Below are 16,020 nucleotides of genomic sequence, written 5' to 3' on the forward strand. Positions count from 1 at the left end.
TACTAATTTTCTGCATCTCATGCCCAATGGCATCCAAATCCTTTGTGAAGTTTTCCTTTCGACGTTTTTCTCCATTCGGAGTTGCCTTTTCGTTCTCCTGACCTTATCCACGTTAAACTCCATCTGCCAAATTTTGGCCTATTTAGCCATCCACTGTAATCCATTTATAAATTCCTTATGTCAATATACTTTTCCACATATTTTAGGGTCATCTGCAAATTTGGCGATAGTATATTCTATCCCTGCATCCAAGAAATTAATGTAGATTGTAAATAGTTGGGGACCAAGGACTGAACCGTATGGCATCTGTCCAGGAGTGCCTCAGGGAAGTGTCCTAGGCCCAGCCATCTTCAGCTCCACCATTTGGTCAGAAGTGGAGGTGTTCAGCACCATTTACAATTCCTCAGTAGTCTAGTCCAAATTAAGCAAAACCTGGACAATATCCACACTAGTCCACAACAGAATGATTCAGAGTAATTTACAGCAACAAGAGAGAGCAGGTGGCCTTTCAAAGGCACACCAACATTTTTTTTGGAGTAAGCTAAACATTTATGTACTGACATCCCAGTTGCTCTTCTACCTCCCAATATTCCTTCATGCCCAGACTAACCCCATAACTCAGTACAAGACCCACGCCTTTTACAAACTTTACACCAGTTCCCAACATCTCACCCCCCCCAGGGTGAGGGGAGGACATGGGGGGGGAGGGGAGAGTGGACGGCTGAGGGGGGGGGGAGGGAGATGGGAGGGGGGGGAGGGGGGTGGGGACGAGATCGCCTTCCCTCACCAACATGGCGCCCGGTCCGTACCGCTGGGCACCGGTCGGTAGTTTCCGGTTCCGGCCGGTCCGCCGGTTGTTCTCTTCCCCCGGGTTGTATTTGAGTTCCGCCATGCCGGCCACCCAGCCCGATGTGTCCGAGCGGGTCTCCGCTTTCCTCGGCCAGTTGTCCCGGGGGGAGCTACGCCGCTCCGGGGAGGTTGCGGCCGGAACTGCGGGCCTCCTGCGGCAGATCGTGGCTCACAGCCGGTGGAACAACGCAGGTATTGGGGAAGAGGGAGAACATACACCGGGTCTGGGGTATTTACCCCCCAATCACCCCCTGGGTCTGGGGTATTTACCCCAATCACCCCCAGGGTCTGGGGTATTTACCCCAATCACCCCCTGGGTCTGGGGTATTTACCCCCCAATCACCCCCTGGGTCTGGGGTATTTACCCCCCAATCACCCCCTGGGTCTGGGGTATTTACCCCAATCACCCCTGGGTCTGGGGTATTTACCCCCCAATCACCCCCTGGGTCTGGGGTATTTACCCCAATCACCCCTGGGTCTGGGGTATTTACCCCCCAATCACCCCCTGGGTCTGGGGTATTTACCCCCCAATCACCCCCTGGGTCTGGGGTATTTACCCCCCAATCACCCCCTGGGTCTGGGGTATTTACCCCCCAATCACCCCCTGGGTCTGGGGTATTTACCCCAATCACCCCCTGGGTCTGGGGTATTTACCCCAATCACCCCCTGGGTCTGGGGTATTTACCCCAATCACCCCTGGGTCTGGGGTATTTACCCCCCAATCACCCCCTGGGTCTGGGGTATTTACCCCCCAATCACCCCCTGGGTCTGGGGTATTTACCCCCCAATCACCCCCTGGGTCTGGGGTATTTACCCCCCAATCACCCCCTGGGTCTGGGGTATTTACCCCCCAATCACCCCCTGGGTCTGGGGTATTTACCCCACAATCACCCCCTGGGTCTGGGGTATTTACCCCAATCACCCCCTGGGTCTGGGGTATTTACCCCAATCACCCCCTGGGTCTGGGGTATTTACCCCCAATCACCCCCTGGGTCTGGGGTATTTACCCCCCAATCACCCCCTGGGTCTGGGGTATTTACCCCCCAATCACCCCCTGGGTCTGGGGTATTTACCCCCCAATCACCCCCTGGGTCTGGGGTATTTACCCCCCAATCACCCCCTGGGTCTGGGGTATTTACCCCCCAATCACCCCCTGGGTCTGGGGTATTTACCCCCCAATCACCCCCTGGGTCTGGGGTATTTACCCCCCAATCACCCCCTGGGTCTGGGGTATTTACCCCCCAATCACCCCCTGGGTCTGGGGTATTTACCCCCCAATCACCCCCTGGGTCTGGGGTATTTACCCCCCAATCACCCCCTGGGTCTGGGGTATTTACCCCCCAATCACCCCCTGGGTCTGGGGTATTTACCCCCCAATCACCCCCTGGGTCTGGGGTATTTACCCCCCAATCACCCCCTGGGTCTGGGGTATTTACCCCCCAATCACCCCCTGGGTTTGGGGTATTTACCCCACAATCACCCCCTGGGTTTGGGTATTTACCCCACAATCACCCCCTGGGTTTGGGTATTTACCCCACAATCACCCCCTGGGTCTGGGGTATTTACCCCAATCACCCCCTGGGTCTGGAGTATTTACCCCAATCACCCCCTGGGTCTGGGGTATTTACCCCCCAATCACCCCCTGGGTCTGGGGTATTTACCCCCAATCACCCCCTGGGTCTGGGGTATTTACCCCAATCACCCCCTGGGTCTGGGGTATTTACCCCAATCACCCCCTGGGTCTGGGGTATTTACCCCATTCGCCCCCTGGATCTAGGTATTTACCCCATTTGCCGCCTGGGTCTGGGTATTTACCCCATTTACCCTTTGGGTCTGGGTATTTACCCCATTCACCCCCTGGGTCTGGGGTATTTACCCCAATCACCCCCTGGGTCTGGGGTATTTACCCCATTCACCCCCTGGATCTAGGTATTTACCCCATTTGCCGCCTGGGTCTGGGTATTTACCCCATTCACCCTCTGGGTCTGGGTATTCACCCCCATCACCCTTTTGGTCTGGGTACTTATTGTCTATTAGTCCCTGTGTCTGGGTATTTACCCCCACCCCCCACCCCCTCCCCATCACCACCTGGGTCTGTCATGATATAGAGATGCCCATGTTGGACTGGGTGGACAAAGTTAAAAATCACATCTCCCCAGGTTATATGGAAGTACTAGCTTTCAGAGCACTGCTCCTTTGTCAGGTGGCTAGTGGAGCAGGATCATAGGACACAGAATTTATAGTAAAAGGTCATAGTGTCATACACTGATGCAATACACTGAACAAACCTAGATTGCTGTTTTTGATTTACCCCCCAATCACTCCCTGGGTCTGGCATTTATCCTCCTGCAGCCACCACCCCACTAGAGTCTGGGTATTTAATTCCCTCACCCCAGGTATTTCACCTGGGTATTTACCCCAACAGCCCAGTTGTTCATCCCTGTTATGGGCAGATCGGTGGCTCAGTAGTGACCACTGCTGCCTCACAGCGCCAGGGACCCGGGTTCGATTTCAGCCTGAGGCGACTGTCTGTGTGCAGTTTGCACATTCTCCCCGTGTCTGCGTGGGTTTCCTCCGGGTGCTCTGGTTTCCTCCCACAATCCAAAGATGTGCAGGTTAGGTGAATTGACCATGCTAAATTGTCCATAGTGTAGAGATGTGTAGGTTAGGTGCATTAGTCAGGAGTAAATGTAGAGTAATAGGGTGGGGAATGGGTCTGGGTGGGTTACTCTTCGGAGGATCAGTGTGGACATGTTGGGCTGAATGGCCTATTTCCACTCTAGAGGGCTCGATTCTCTTGCTCCTCGGATGCTGCCTGACCTGCTGCGCTTTTCCAGCAACACATTTTCAGCCCTAGTTCCACTCTGTACAGATTCTATTCAATGTGCTGATTTTTTCTCCTTTAGGGGAGTTGCTGAATTTGATCCGAACTGAAGGACGGAGGCTGATTGCAGCTCATCCCTCGGAGACCAGTGTGGGGAACATTGTTCGGCGAGTGATGAAGATCATCCGAGAGGAATACAGTCGGTGAGAGCAGTGAGTTGCTTTGGCTAAGCCGGGAAGGTACAGGATGGTTGACTACACCTGGGCCCCTGGGTGTAATATTAGATGCTGCAAGTGTGAAATTAAAACCAGGAATTGCTGGAAATAGTCAGCATGTCGAGCAGCCTCTGAGGAAAAGGAAACCATTAATATGGTGAGACAGTGCCATGACAGGTTGGTTAGCAAATTGTTGTGGTTCTGTTCGCCGAGCTGGGAATTTGTGTTGCAGATGTTTCGTCCCCTGTCTAGGTGACACCCTCAGTGCTTGGGAGCCTCCTGTGAAGCGCTTCTGTGATGTTTCCTCCGGCATTTGTAGTGGTTTGTACCTGCCGCTTCCGGTTGTCAGTTCCAGCTGTCCATTGCAGTGGCCGGTGTATTGGGTCCAGGTAACGATGTGTTTGTTTCTATCAACAAACACATCGACCTGGACCCAATATACCGGCCAAATGGTGAATTTTGAGGATGATGCTGAATGACTTCAGAGAGACATTGACAAGTTGGCCAAATGGGCGGACACCTGGCAGATGCATTTCAATCAATGCAGAGTAATGCATTTCGGTAGAAGAAACATACAGACTCAATGGTGCAACTTTGGAGACATTACAGGAGCAGAGGGATCTCAGGGTTTATGTGTTTGAGTTTCTGAAGATGGCCAGGCAAGTTAAAATAAATAGTAGACAAGCAGGAGGCTGGAAAAATACAGCAAGCCAGGCAGCATCAGAAGTTTCGGATGGAACCAGTCCTGAAGAAGGGTTCCACCCGAAATGTCGACTTCTCCACCTCCTGATGCTGCCTGGCTTGCTGTGTTTTTCTAGCCTCCTGCTTGTCTACCTTGGATTCCAGCATCTGCAGGTATTTTTTTGTCTCTAACCAAGTTAAAACAGCCCACAAACAATAACAGAAATTGCTGGAAAAGGTCAGCAGGTCTGGCAGCATCCATGGAGAGAAATCAGAGTTGATGTTTCGGGTCGAGTGACGCTTCCTCAGAACTGATGGTAGCCAGGAGAAAGTTGTTTTTATACAGAAGATCAGGTTCAGGGAGGGTTAAGGTGAAAACGATAGGTAGAAATAAAGCCCAAAGAGAGAGAACACTTGGACAAAGGAGTGGATAACGGTCAGCCGAGGAGAATGACTAGCGGTTAATGGGGACTGTTAGGGGCTAACAATGAGTTGTGTGTAACAAGCGGTAAAGCACGAGTAGCTGAAACATTGCGGCAGTGGGCAGGATGTGGACTTCACCAGTTCCCTCATTTCCCCTTCCCCCACCTCAGCACTGTCCCCATGACTTGTCCTACCTGCCTATCCTCTTTTCCACCTATCCACTCCACCCTCCTCTCTGACCTATCACCTTCATCCCACCCCAATTCACCCATTGTACTCTTTGCAACCTTCCCCCACCCTCCTCCCTGACCTATCGCCTTCATCCCTTCCCCCACTCACCTATTGTACTCTATGCTACTTTCTCCCCACCCCTACCTTCCCCTCATTTGTCTCTCCACCCTTCAGGCTCTCTGCCTGTATTCCTGATCATGAACATCGATTTTCCTGCTCCTCAGATGCTGCCTGAACTGCTGTGCTTTTCCAGCACCACTGATCTAAACTCTGGTTTCCAGCATCTGCAGTCATTGTTTTTACCATGTGATAACAAGGCCTAGTGTTGAGGTTGGGGTAAGGACATGGGGAAGGATGCTCAGGCCCAAAAGTTATTGAACTTGATATTGAGTCCAGAAGGCTGCAGGATTCCCCAGCAGAAAATGTGGTTCTGTTCTTCCAGCTTGTTTCACTGGAGTACAGCAGCAAGCCTAAGACAGAGATGTTGGCCAGGGAACAGGGTGGGGTGTTGATCTTTTCTTTAGGCTGGAACAGTTGTTAAGAAGTTTATAGGATCCTTGGGTTTATAAATAGAGGCACAGAGTATAAAAGGAAAGAAGTGATGCTACACCTCTACAAATCATGGTAGTTCGCCCCAATCCATTTCCAGGTCATTCCCACTTTCCGAATGAGTTCCGTTCTGGAGTCCATTCGCGAGATGATTTGTTCATAAGTTGGAGCACAATGCAGGACAATGGTATGGGGCTGTTTGTAACTATGTTTGTAACATGTTCATATGTTTAAAAACTACAACCATTTATGGGATCAGATTTGTAAGTATGTGTGTTCATATGTCAAATGTTTGTAAATCAGGGGCCCCCCTATACCATCAATGTTCCACCTCATGCTGATTCTTACTGAGAATGAGAGAGGGTTTACATCAAGCAGAACAGGTCCTGCTGTGTGCATCGTAAGGTGTTAACCTGGAAGTGGTTTTTCAGGCTTCGAGGCTGCAGTGAGGAGACGGACCAGGATTCACTGCACAAGCTGCTAACTTCAGGCAGTCAGAGTGAGGATTTCAGTGTGAGCTTCACACCCCTCAAAACCAATGTCATCGAAGTCATCAACGAACTTCTCGTGGAGCTTGGTACGTTTTGTGCTGGGGACGGGGGTGCAGGCTGGGAGGCTGGGGCTGGGAGTTGAATATGCTGGGGGTGGGGCACAGGCTGAAGGTGGGAATACAGGCTGAGTGTGGAGGAAGCTGGGTGGAGGGATAGTTGGAAGTTAGAGGCTCAGGTTGTGGGGTGCAGACTGGGAGTGGGGGATTAAACCTTTCTGAATGGGTGGCAAAGGAGGAACCGTGGGATGTGGGGGTCATGCAGAGAAAAAAATCTTGAGCGGGTCAGGCTGGAGAAACTATTACTGTGACAAGAAGAGGTGTTTATTTGGCACTGGGGCTGTGTGTTCATGACTCACCTGTTGTTTGACAGAGGGTACGATGGATAACATCGCAATGCAGGCCCTGGAACACATCCATTCCAATGAGGTCATCATGACATTGGGGCGCTCCCCAACTGTTGAAGCGTTTCTTAAAGATGCAGCTCGAAAACGCAGCTTCCATGTTATTGTCGCAGAATGTGCTCCCTACTGTCAGGTCAGTGAGTACACGTCTGGCCTGAGAGAGGAATCTCTATCCTTTATGGAGCCTGGGACAGTGGGGAGCTGAGAGAGAATGACAGAAAGATCTTATTTATTAACAGCATTGTTCCCAATGTTGAGGCTGTCTCCCTTTCTGAAAGGGAAATTATGCTTAACAAATCCACTGGGATTCTTTTTAGTGGATGATTTCGATGTTCAGACAGCTTTTGACAAAGCCACACGTAAGAGAGAAGCATGCAGAATTAAAGGGCTGGGGATTAGGGGTAGGTTATTGAGATGGATAGAAAACTGGTTGGCAGACAGGAAACAAAGAGTAGCAATAAACAGGTCTTTTTTCAAGTGGTAGCTAGTGACGAGTGGGATACTGCAGGGATCAGTGCTGGACCCCAGCTATTCACAATAAACATTTTAACAATTTAGATGAGGGAGCTAAATCTAATATCTCCAGGTTTGCAAACCTCATAAGCTGGGTGGGAGGATGAGCTCTAAGGTGGATGCAGAGATGTTGCAGTGTGATTTGGACATGCTGAGTGAGTGGCCAAATGTAGTTTTTTTTAGATTAGATTAGATTACTTAGTGTTGAAACAGGCCCTTCGGCCCAACAAGTCCACACCGACCCACCAAGCGCACCCACCCAGACCCATTCCCCTACATTTACCCCTGCACCTAACTCTATGGGCAATTCAGCATGGCCAATTCACCTAACCTGCATATATTTGGACTGTGGGAGGAAACCGGAGCACCCGGAGGAAACCCACGCAGTCACGGGGAGAACGTGAAAACTCCACACAAGGTGGGAATTGAAACCGGGTCTCTGGCGCTGTGAGGCAGCAGTGCTAACTACTGTGCCATCCACGGAAATAAAAACAGGAAGGCAGATTATTAACTGAACGGCAATAAATTGGGAAAGGGGGAGATGCAACAAGACCTGGGAGTTCTCATACACAACTCACTGAAGGCAAGCATGCAGGTGCAGCAGATGGTAAAGAAGACGAATGGTATGTTGGCCTTCATTGTGAGAGGATTTGAATACAGGAGCAGGAATGTCTTGTTGCAATTGTACAGGGCCTTGGTGAGACCACACCTGGAATATTGTGTGTAGTTTTGGTCTCCTTATTTGAAGATGGATGTACTGGCAATGGAGGGAATGCACAGGAAGAATGTTCCCAATGGGACTTCATCTGACAAAGGAATAGCGCTCCGAAAGCTTTTGATTTTAAATGTACTTGTTAGACTAAAACCTGATATCATATGACTTCTGACTTTGTTCCCAATGGTGAGGAAGTCCAGAACCAGATGTCATAGCTTTATGGGTACAGGGTAAGCCATTTAGGAATGAGATGAAGAGAAATTTCTTCAATGAGTGGTGAGCCTGTGGAATTCTCTGCCATAGAAAACGGTTGAGACCAAAACATTGAATATTTTCAAGAAGTAGTCTGATATTCTGCAGGCTAAAGGGATTAAAGGTATGGGGTAGAAAACAGGAATGGGGACTGAGTTGGATGATCAGCTTTGGTCATACTGACTGGTGGAGCAGGCTCAAAGGGCTGAATGGCTTACTCCTATTTTTGGTATCTGTGAGTCCCCTGCTCCCTCCCTGTGTTGTACCTCCTCTCCTCTCTCGCCTGTCCTGTTGTCCACCCTTCCCCGTTTCACTCGAACCCCCATTCCTGTGCAGTGCTCTGACTGTTTCTGTTTCCAGGGTCACGAGATGTCACTTGCTCTGTCTGCAGCTGGGATTGAGACGACCGTCATCACTGACGCAGCCATCTTTGCTGTGATGTCCCGTGTTAACAAGGTGACATTCCCCCGCCGTATTGTGCAGGAACTAGGCTGAGCCAGAGGTTGGGTGTGGGTTCTTGCTCTCTCATTTCCCTCTGATACAGTGTGTATGAGTGGGTTGGGGGGGGGAGGGGAATGCACGTCTGAGGGGAGGTTTGGGGATAGTCTGTTTCTCTGAAGGTGCAGGCTGTGAATGTGCCAGAGGCAGGCTGTGATGTGGTGCGGGGATACACTGCTGGTCTCACCCTTACTGTTTTGGTAGGTGATCATTGGCACAAAGACCATTCTTGCTAATGGGGGACTACGAGCTGTGAATGGGGCTCATACACTCGCCCTTGCAGCCAGGCACCACTCCACACCCGTCATCGTCTGTGCTGCCATGTTTAAGCTGTGTCCTCAGGTAGGTACTCTGCTCCAATTCTAAACATCTTGTTAACAATTTGACAAAAGAAATAACTTGAATTTCATGACAACATCAAAAATAGGAGCAGGTGTTGGCCATTCATCCCTTTCTATAAGATCTTGGCTAACCTGCCTCAGGCCTCCACTCTGATGCCAGCTCCTCATAGTCTTTAATTCCTCTGTTTCTAAAATGTATCTGCCTCTTCTATAACTGTGTTCAGTGATCTAGCCTCCACAGCTCTGTGGGTGGAGAATTCAAGACATTTACTACTCTCTGGGAGAAGAAATTCCTTCACATTTCAGTCTTGATGCTGGAAAAGCACAGCAGGTCAGGCAGCATCCGAGGAGCAGAAAAATCGACATTTTGGACAAGAGCTCTTTCCTGTCCGAGGAGCGTTTGATGGACCAGTGCAGATAGAACTTTATCATGGGTTAGATGCATTAGTTAGGGGTAAATATAGAGTAGTAGGGGAATGGGTCTAGAAGGGTTACTGTTTGAGGGTCGTGTGGACTTCTTGGGCTGAAGGGCCTGCTTCCACACTAGGGATTCTATGATTCTTTATCTAACCTCATGCTGTTCTAAAAACTACCAGCATTTGTTTTTTCTCACATGTATTTTTCCTGTCAGTTTAAGTGTAGAGGGAGTTATCCCCATTCTGTCTCTGTCCTTGTGTTGAGAAAGTATCCCATTCTGTATCCTCAGCTTGTAAAAGTTGGACAGTGTTTGATTTCCAGGCTCTTTAGCTCCCAGAGCAGTTGAATGAACTCCTTCTCCACATTCAGCACTGGAAACTGTTGATCCCCAAACTGAGTCAATAGGTCCCTTGAATTATTGATGAAAATGTGAAATTGTCTGAACTCTCAGTCCATGACAGAGTATGGGCAGTTGCCTGGTTTATTTTGCTGCTTAATGTGTTTTTGTTCATCTGTTTCTTTGTTTTGCAGTTTCCTAATGAGGAGAACACATTTAATAAGTTTGTTTCACCGCAGGAGGTGCTTCCTTTCACAGAAGGTAGGTAACCCTGGTCACAGTGTCAGCATCGGGCAGTACACTCCATGTAGGGACTAGTTGGTTGTGTGTGAGGGAGCTGTCAATCTATTCACACCAGTCTGCAGCTGGTGCCTGATAAGTGACTGGCATCAGTGCCTCCTTGCTGTACTCGTGTGATCTGAAATGAGGATCTGCTACACCAGATTCTACCATACGTTTCTTTGTTTCTGTTAGTGAGATGGTAGGGTAGGTGGGACAGAACAAGAGATTTTTCAGTCTTTTGAGGCTTTGGTAAAGCAGTATTTGTACAGGTCTGGTGTCTTTGTGTCCTACAGTGACATCAAACTGAGGTACTGAAATAGTTGAAAGCATTATTAGTTTTTAAAATTGTTTTAGAGACGCGTAGCCTTTATAGCCATAGGCTTCTTACTGGAGATGGCACTATCTGGGCCCTCTTGTCCTTTGTGCAAATATAACTTCCCTGATGCCAGCCATCAATACTCTTGTAGAACAAATAATATTACTGTGCAGTACAGGCCCTTTGGCCCTCAATGTTGTGCAAACCTGTGAAATTAACTTGATGCCTATCTAACCTACACTGTTCCATTATTATCCATCGGAGGCCGAGGGGTGACCTTATAGAGGTTTACAAAATTATGAGTGGCATGGATAGGGTAAAGAGGCAAAGTTTTTTCCCTGGGGTATGGGGCATAGGTTTAGGGTGAGAGAGGAAAGATATTAAAGAAACCTATGGGGCAACTTTTTCACGCAGAGGGTGGTACGTGTATGGAATGAGCTGCCAGAGGAAGTGGTGGAAGCTGGTACAATTGCAACATTTAAGAGGCATTTGGATGGGTATATGAATAGGAAGGGTTTGGAGGATATGGGTCGGGCGCTGGCAGGTGGGACTAGTTTGGGTTAGGATATCTGGTCGGCATGGACAGGTTGGTCTGTTTCCATGCTGTACATTTCTATGACTATGACTCTACACGTATATCCAATGCCCATTTAACAGCGGCGAGTCTACTACTGTTGCAGGCAGGCCGTTCCACTCCCCTACTACTCTGAGTAAAGAAACTACCTCTGATATTGGTCCTAAATCTAGCACCCCTCAATTTAAAGCCATGTCCCATCGTGTTAGCCTTCACCACCCAAGGAAGCACTCACTGTCCACCCTATCTAACCCTCTGATTATCTTAGATGTCTTGATTAAGCCACCGCTAAACCTTCTTCTCTCCAACGAAAACAGCCTCAGTTCCCTTAGCCCTTCCTCGTAAGAACTTCCATCCATACCAGGTGGTATCCTAGTAAATCTCCTCTGAACCCTTTCCAAAGCTTCCACATTACTTGCTAAAATGCAGTGACTAGAATTGTATGCAATACTCCAGATGCGGCCTTACCAGTGTCTTGTACAGCTGAAGCATGACCTTGTGGCTCCGAAACTCAATCCCCCTGCCAGTAAACTCCAACACACAATATGCCTTCTTAACAACCCCGTCAACCTGGGTAGCATCTTCCAGGGATTTATGCACCTGGGTACAGAGATCTCTCTGTTCATCTACACTGCCAAGGATTTTACCATTAGCCCAGTACTCTGCATTCCTGTTACTTCTTCCGAAGTGAACTACCTCACACTTTTCTGCATTTGTCACTTCTCAGCCCAGCTCTGCGTCTTATCTATGTCTCTCTATAGCCCACAACATCCTTTGGCACTGTCCACAACTCTGTCTACCTTAGTGTCATCTGCAAATTTACTAACCCATCCAGGTCAGTTATAAATAGGACAAACAGCAGTGGCCCCAAAACAGATCCTTGCGGTACACCACTGATAACTGAACTCCAGGATGAACATTTCCCATCAACCACCACCTTCTGTCTTCTTTCAGCTAGCCAATTTCTGATCCAAACCACTAAATCATCTTCAATCCCAAAACTCCGTATTTTGTGCAACAGCCAGCCGTGTGGAACCTTTTCAAATGCCGTACTGAAGGCCATATACACCACATCAACTGCTTTACCTTCATCCACTTGTTTTGGCACCTTCTGAAAGAACTCAGTAAGGTTAGTGTACATGACTGGTGTCACTGCCTTTCACCATCATGGAACACTGTCAAAAGATGTAAAAACTGAAAGAACTGCAGATGCTGGAAATCAGAAACAAAAACAGAAATTGCTGGAAAAGCTCAGTAGGTCTGGGAGCATCTGTGAAGAGACGTCTTCACAAATGCTGTCAGACCTGCTGAGCTTTTACAGCAATTTCTATTTTTATTACTGTCAAAAGGGGTCCCTGACTTAATGCAGGAACAGGGTATTGGTTACAAAACAGCAAGGAAAGATCAGATAATCTACAAACATGACTTGTTCACTACACAGGGAAAAGTTTCTCCATCCATTCTGCTGTCATTCATGGGATGTGAGTGTTACTGACTATGTTAGCAATTATTGCCCATCTCTAGTTGTCCCTTGAGAAGGTAGTAGTGAGCTGCCTTCTTAAACCATGCAATCCATTTGTAGGTACACCTGTAATGCCATTAGCGAGAGGGAGTTCCAGGATTTTGACCCAGTGACACTGAAGGTGGTATATTTCCAAGTCAGGATGGTGTGTGGCTTGGAGGGAAACTCATAGATGGTGATGTTTTCATATCTGCTGCTTTTATCCTTCTGGGTGATTGAAATAAAGGACTTAGAAAGTGCTCCAGACCTTGCTGCTCCCCCAAACTCTTGCAGTACAGTTGCAACACTGGCATCTACCTGACAATGTGGAAAATTGCCCAGAAAAAAGGACAAATCCAACCCAGTTAATTACTGCCCCATCAGTCTCCTCTTGATCATCAATAAAGTGATGGAAGGTGTCATCAACAGTGTTATCAAGCAGCACCTGCTCAGCTATAACTACTCAGTGACGCCCAGTTTGGGTTCCCCCAGGGCCACTCAGCTCCTGACCTCATTACAGCCTTGGGTCAAACGTGGACAATAGAGCTGGATTCCAGAGGGGAGGGGAGGGGAGGTGAGAGTGACAGCCCTTGATATCAAGGCTGCATTTGATTGAGTGTGGCATTAAGAAGCCCTAGCAAAACTGGAATCAGTGGGTATCGGGGTCAAACTCTCCACTGGCACATAGGAAGATGGTTGCAGTTGTTGGAGGTCAGTCATCTCAGCTCCAGGACATTTCTTAGGTATCCTAGCCCAGCGATCTTCAGCTGTTTCATCAATGACTTCCCCTCCATCATAATGTCAGAAGTGGGAGTGTTTGCTGATGATTGCTGGCAATTTCAGCACCATTCAACACTCCTCAAATACTAAAGCTCTCCACGTTCAAATACAAGATCTGGACAATATCCAGGCTAAGGCTGACAAGTAGGTAAAAATAATGACTGCAGATGCTAGAAACTAGATTCTGGATTAGTGGTGCTAGAAAAGCACAGCAGTTCAGGCAGCATCCGAGGAGCAGGAAAATCGACGTTTCGGGCAAAAGCCCTTCATCAGGGTAAACCTGATGAAGGGCTTTTGCCCGAAACATCGATTTTCTTACGGCTGACAAGTGACAAGTAACATTCACATCAAACAATCCACGACCACTACCATCTAGAACAACAAAGGCAGCAGATAGATTAAGAGTTTTGAAAAGATTTTTAGCTCAATTTGAGGTTCTGGATGTAGGTTTTCAGCTGAAGCTTCATCCAGAGGCTCACTGATGATGTCACCTAGTATGGTGACAAAACGTCTGAAAACAAACCTTCCAGCTCAGCGAGCTAACCTACATCCAGCAGCAGATACATGGTAACTCCACGTCCTGTAAGTTTCTCTCCAGGCTATTTGTCATCCTGACTGAGAAATACTTCACCTTCCTTTACTGTCACTGAGTCAAAATCCTGGAATTCTCTCCTGAACAGTATTGTGAGTCTACCTACAGAACATGGACAGCAGCAGTTCAAGAAGGCACTACTACCTTCCAGTGGATGGGATGGGCAATAACTGTTGGTCCAGTGACACCTAATTCATACAGACCTAGACCACACACCTGATAGTGGACTTTAGATCTGTAACTGTCTTTGTAAGCAAATATCAACGATAACCCACTACCATCGGACCAGCCAGATGATCAAACAGATCGGTTACCCACTACAAAAGTGCCAATCTGTGACCTGCTCTTGTAACTACTGTATTTATATGGCTAGGCCAGTTCAGTTTTTTGTCAACAGTCACTCTCAGGATGTTGATAGTGGGGGATTTAGTGATGGTAACACTATTAGATTTTCTCTTGTTGCAGATGGTCATTGTCAGGTACCCCTTATGAAGGATTGCTTGCAACATCTAGCACTGCTAACACTGATCTTTCTGCTTCACTATCTGAGCAGTTCTGAATGATATTAAACATTGAACCTTGGCTGTCATCCCATTTCTCCTCCTCCCACCTCCTTCAGGCTTTCTCTTGCCTTTCTACCTTGAGTGTGTCTGTCACTTTTCTCCCACCCAAAACACTACCTTGGTGACAGTTCAATTGTTGTTTGTTTCTTACAGGTGAGATTCTGTGCAAAGTGAGTGTTCACTGCCCTGTGTTCGATTACGTTCCGCCAGAGCTCATCACTCTGTTCATTTCCAACGTTGGAGGAAATGCACCCTCCTACATTTACCGACTGATGAGTGAACTCTACAATCCTGATGACCATCACCTCTGATTTAATAAAACTCAAGAGAGAATCTCTGTTTCTATTTAATCAGAGACGAAGCCCTCCATATCACAGACCACTCCACAGCCAGATACATGCACATTATCCCCACAGAAGCAGGAACTGAGCTTCTGCCTCATCCATCAGTGCAGTTAATGGACAGGCCAAGGTGAGACAGAAAATGCTATTAATAGAAAAACAGAGTTTATGTTTCAGATTACTGACTCTTGATTGGAACTGAGAAAATATAGAAATAGAATAAGTTTAAGCAATCACCAGAACAAGAGGGCTTTCTGATTGAACTTTGCCCTAAGGACAATGAGACAAGTAAAGAAATAAAAGGTGGGTCTGGGACAGAATCAACAAGTAAAATGAGAGGAGGAACCAAAGTAAGTGAAGAAACTAGGGACAGTGATTACAAGCTGAAATTGTTAAGACCAGATTGGCTGAGGTCCTGGTCGTTGAGCTTCACTGAAACATTAGAGAAAACAAGGTGGAGAATTGAGGCCAGAGAGAAAGTGAGAACATATGAAAACACATCACAGAGTGCTCTGCTGTATAATATTTGGGATAAACCAGCTGAATGGCAACTTACTCCTTTATATTAACAAACTATTTATTCAATAAATAAGTAGTAATAATGGAACGTGCATAAAACAATGGCTTGCTGTGACAGCAGCTGACAGTTCCTGGGCACAAAGCGGAGTCCTGCTCCTAAGTACCATTGAAAGTGTGAGTGGCCATAGTTCATGCTTTTGCAGATGGCAAAGCCTGATGTTAAATGCCCATATGGACTACACTGTTCCTTCCCATACAGTCTATCAGGCAGAAGATGCATAGTGCCAACTGTGAGGAGACAGCACTTTATCCATTTCACATCAGGTACCACCAGGAAACTGGAGGCAATGATTAAGTGATGGTGCAAGCATTGGTCATTACAAAGAGCTTCAGGTAAAAATTCCACCCTCAGACGTCTGGACTGTTGCCACAGCCAATTAAATACTTCCACTGTTGAACCGGGCTTCACACAACTGGTGCAGTTTCTGTAAATTTGGTCTGTGATGAACCTATGGATCAGAATAAATGGAAATTGATTCAATCTTTAGATGATTATAATCAAAAGAATTGAGTGGTTTTTATTTGTGGAATATAATCAATGAATAAGTAACAGACCAGTATGCACTGACTAATCTCAGAACAAACCCACCGACTCCACAACTGAACCAAACTTTGCTGATAGTAAAAACTCCATTTCATTAATGACACTAATGTTGGTGGAGTGGTGGACAGTGTGGAAGAGGCTGCAGGGGGACT

The 16,020-nt window shown here is 47.6% G+C and overlaps 2 protein-coding genes across 3 annotated transcripts in view; one reads left to right on the forward strand and one right to left on the reverse strand.

Annotated features, from left to right (window-relative positions):
• The first annotated feature begins 875 nt into the window (after positions 1-875).
• On the forward strand, positions 876-15,811 carry eif2b2 (eukaryotic translation initiation factor 2B, subunit 2 beta). Of its 2 annotated transcripts, XM_043701479.2 has the most exons (8): positions 876-1,041; positions 3,756-3,876; positions 6,204-6,349; positions 6,693-6,856; positions 8,564-8,659; positions 8,906-9,043; positions 9,991-10,057; positions 14,558-15,811. In XM_043701479.2, exons 1-8 carry the CDS (start codon positions 891-893, stop codon positions 14,713-14,715), a joined length of 1,041 nt encoding a protein of 346 aa, XP_043557414.1. In that variant the 5' UTR covers positions 876-890; the 3' UTR covers positions 14,716-15,811. The 2 variants fall into 2 exon arrangements, with proteins under 2 accessions (XP_043557414.1, XP_087845655.1); XM_087989529.1 differs by lacking the exon at positions 8,564-8,659.
• mlh3 (mutL homolog 3 (E. coli)) overlaps positions 15,302-16,020 on the reverse strand; it is a 31,052-nt gene continuing 30,333 nt past the window's right edge. Inside the window, exon 13 of the mRNA XM_087989530.1 lies at positions 15,302-15,773. Coding sequence (XP_087845656.1) covers positions 15,702-15,773 — 72 coding nt within the window. The 3' untranslated portion in view covers positions 15,302-15,701. The remainder of the gene's footprint in view (positions 15,774-16,020) is intronic.

This window comes from Chiloscyllium plagiosum, unplaced genomic scaffold (genome assembly GCF_037043375.1).
Source record: "Chiloscyllium plagiosum isolate Xiang-an unplaced genomic scaffold, Cpla_swu_hap1 HiC_scaffold_8, whole genome shotgun sequence".
In the NCBI taxonomy this organism is placed as follows: Eukaryota; Metazoa; Chordata; class Chondrichthyes; order Orectolobiformes; family Hemiscylliidae; genus Chiloscyllium; species Chiloscyllium plagiosum.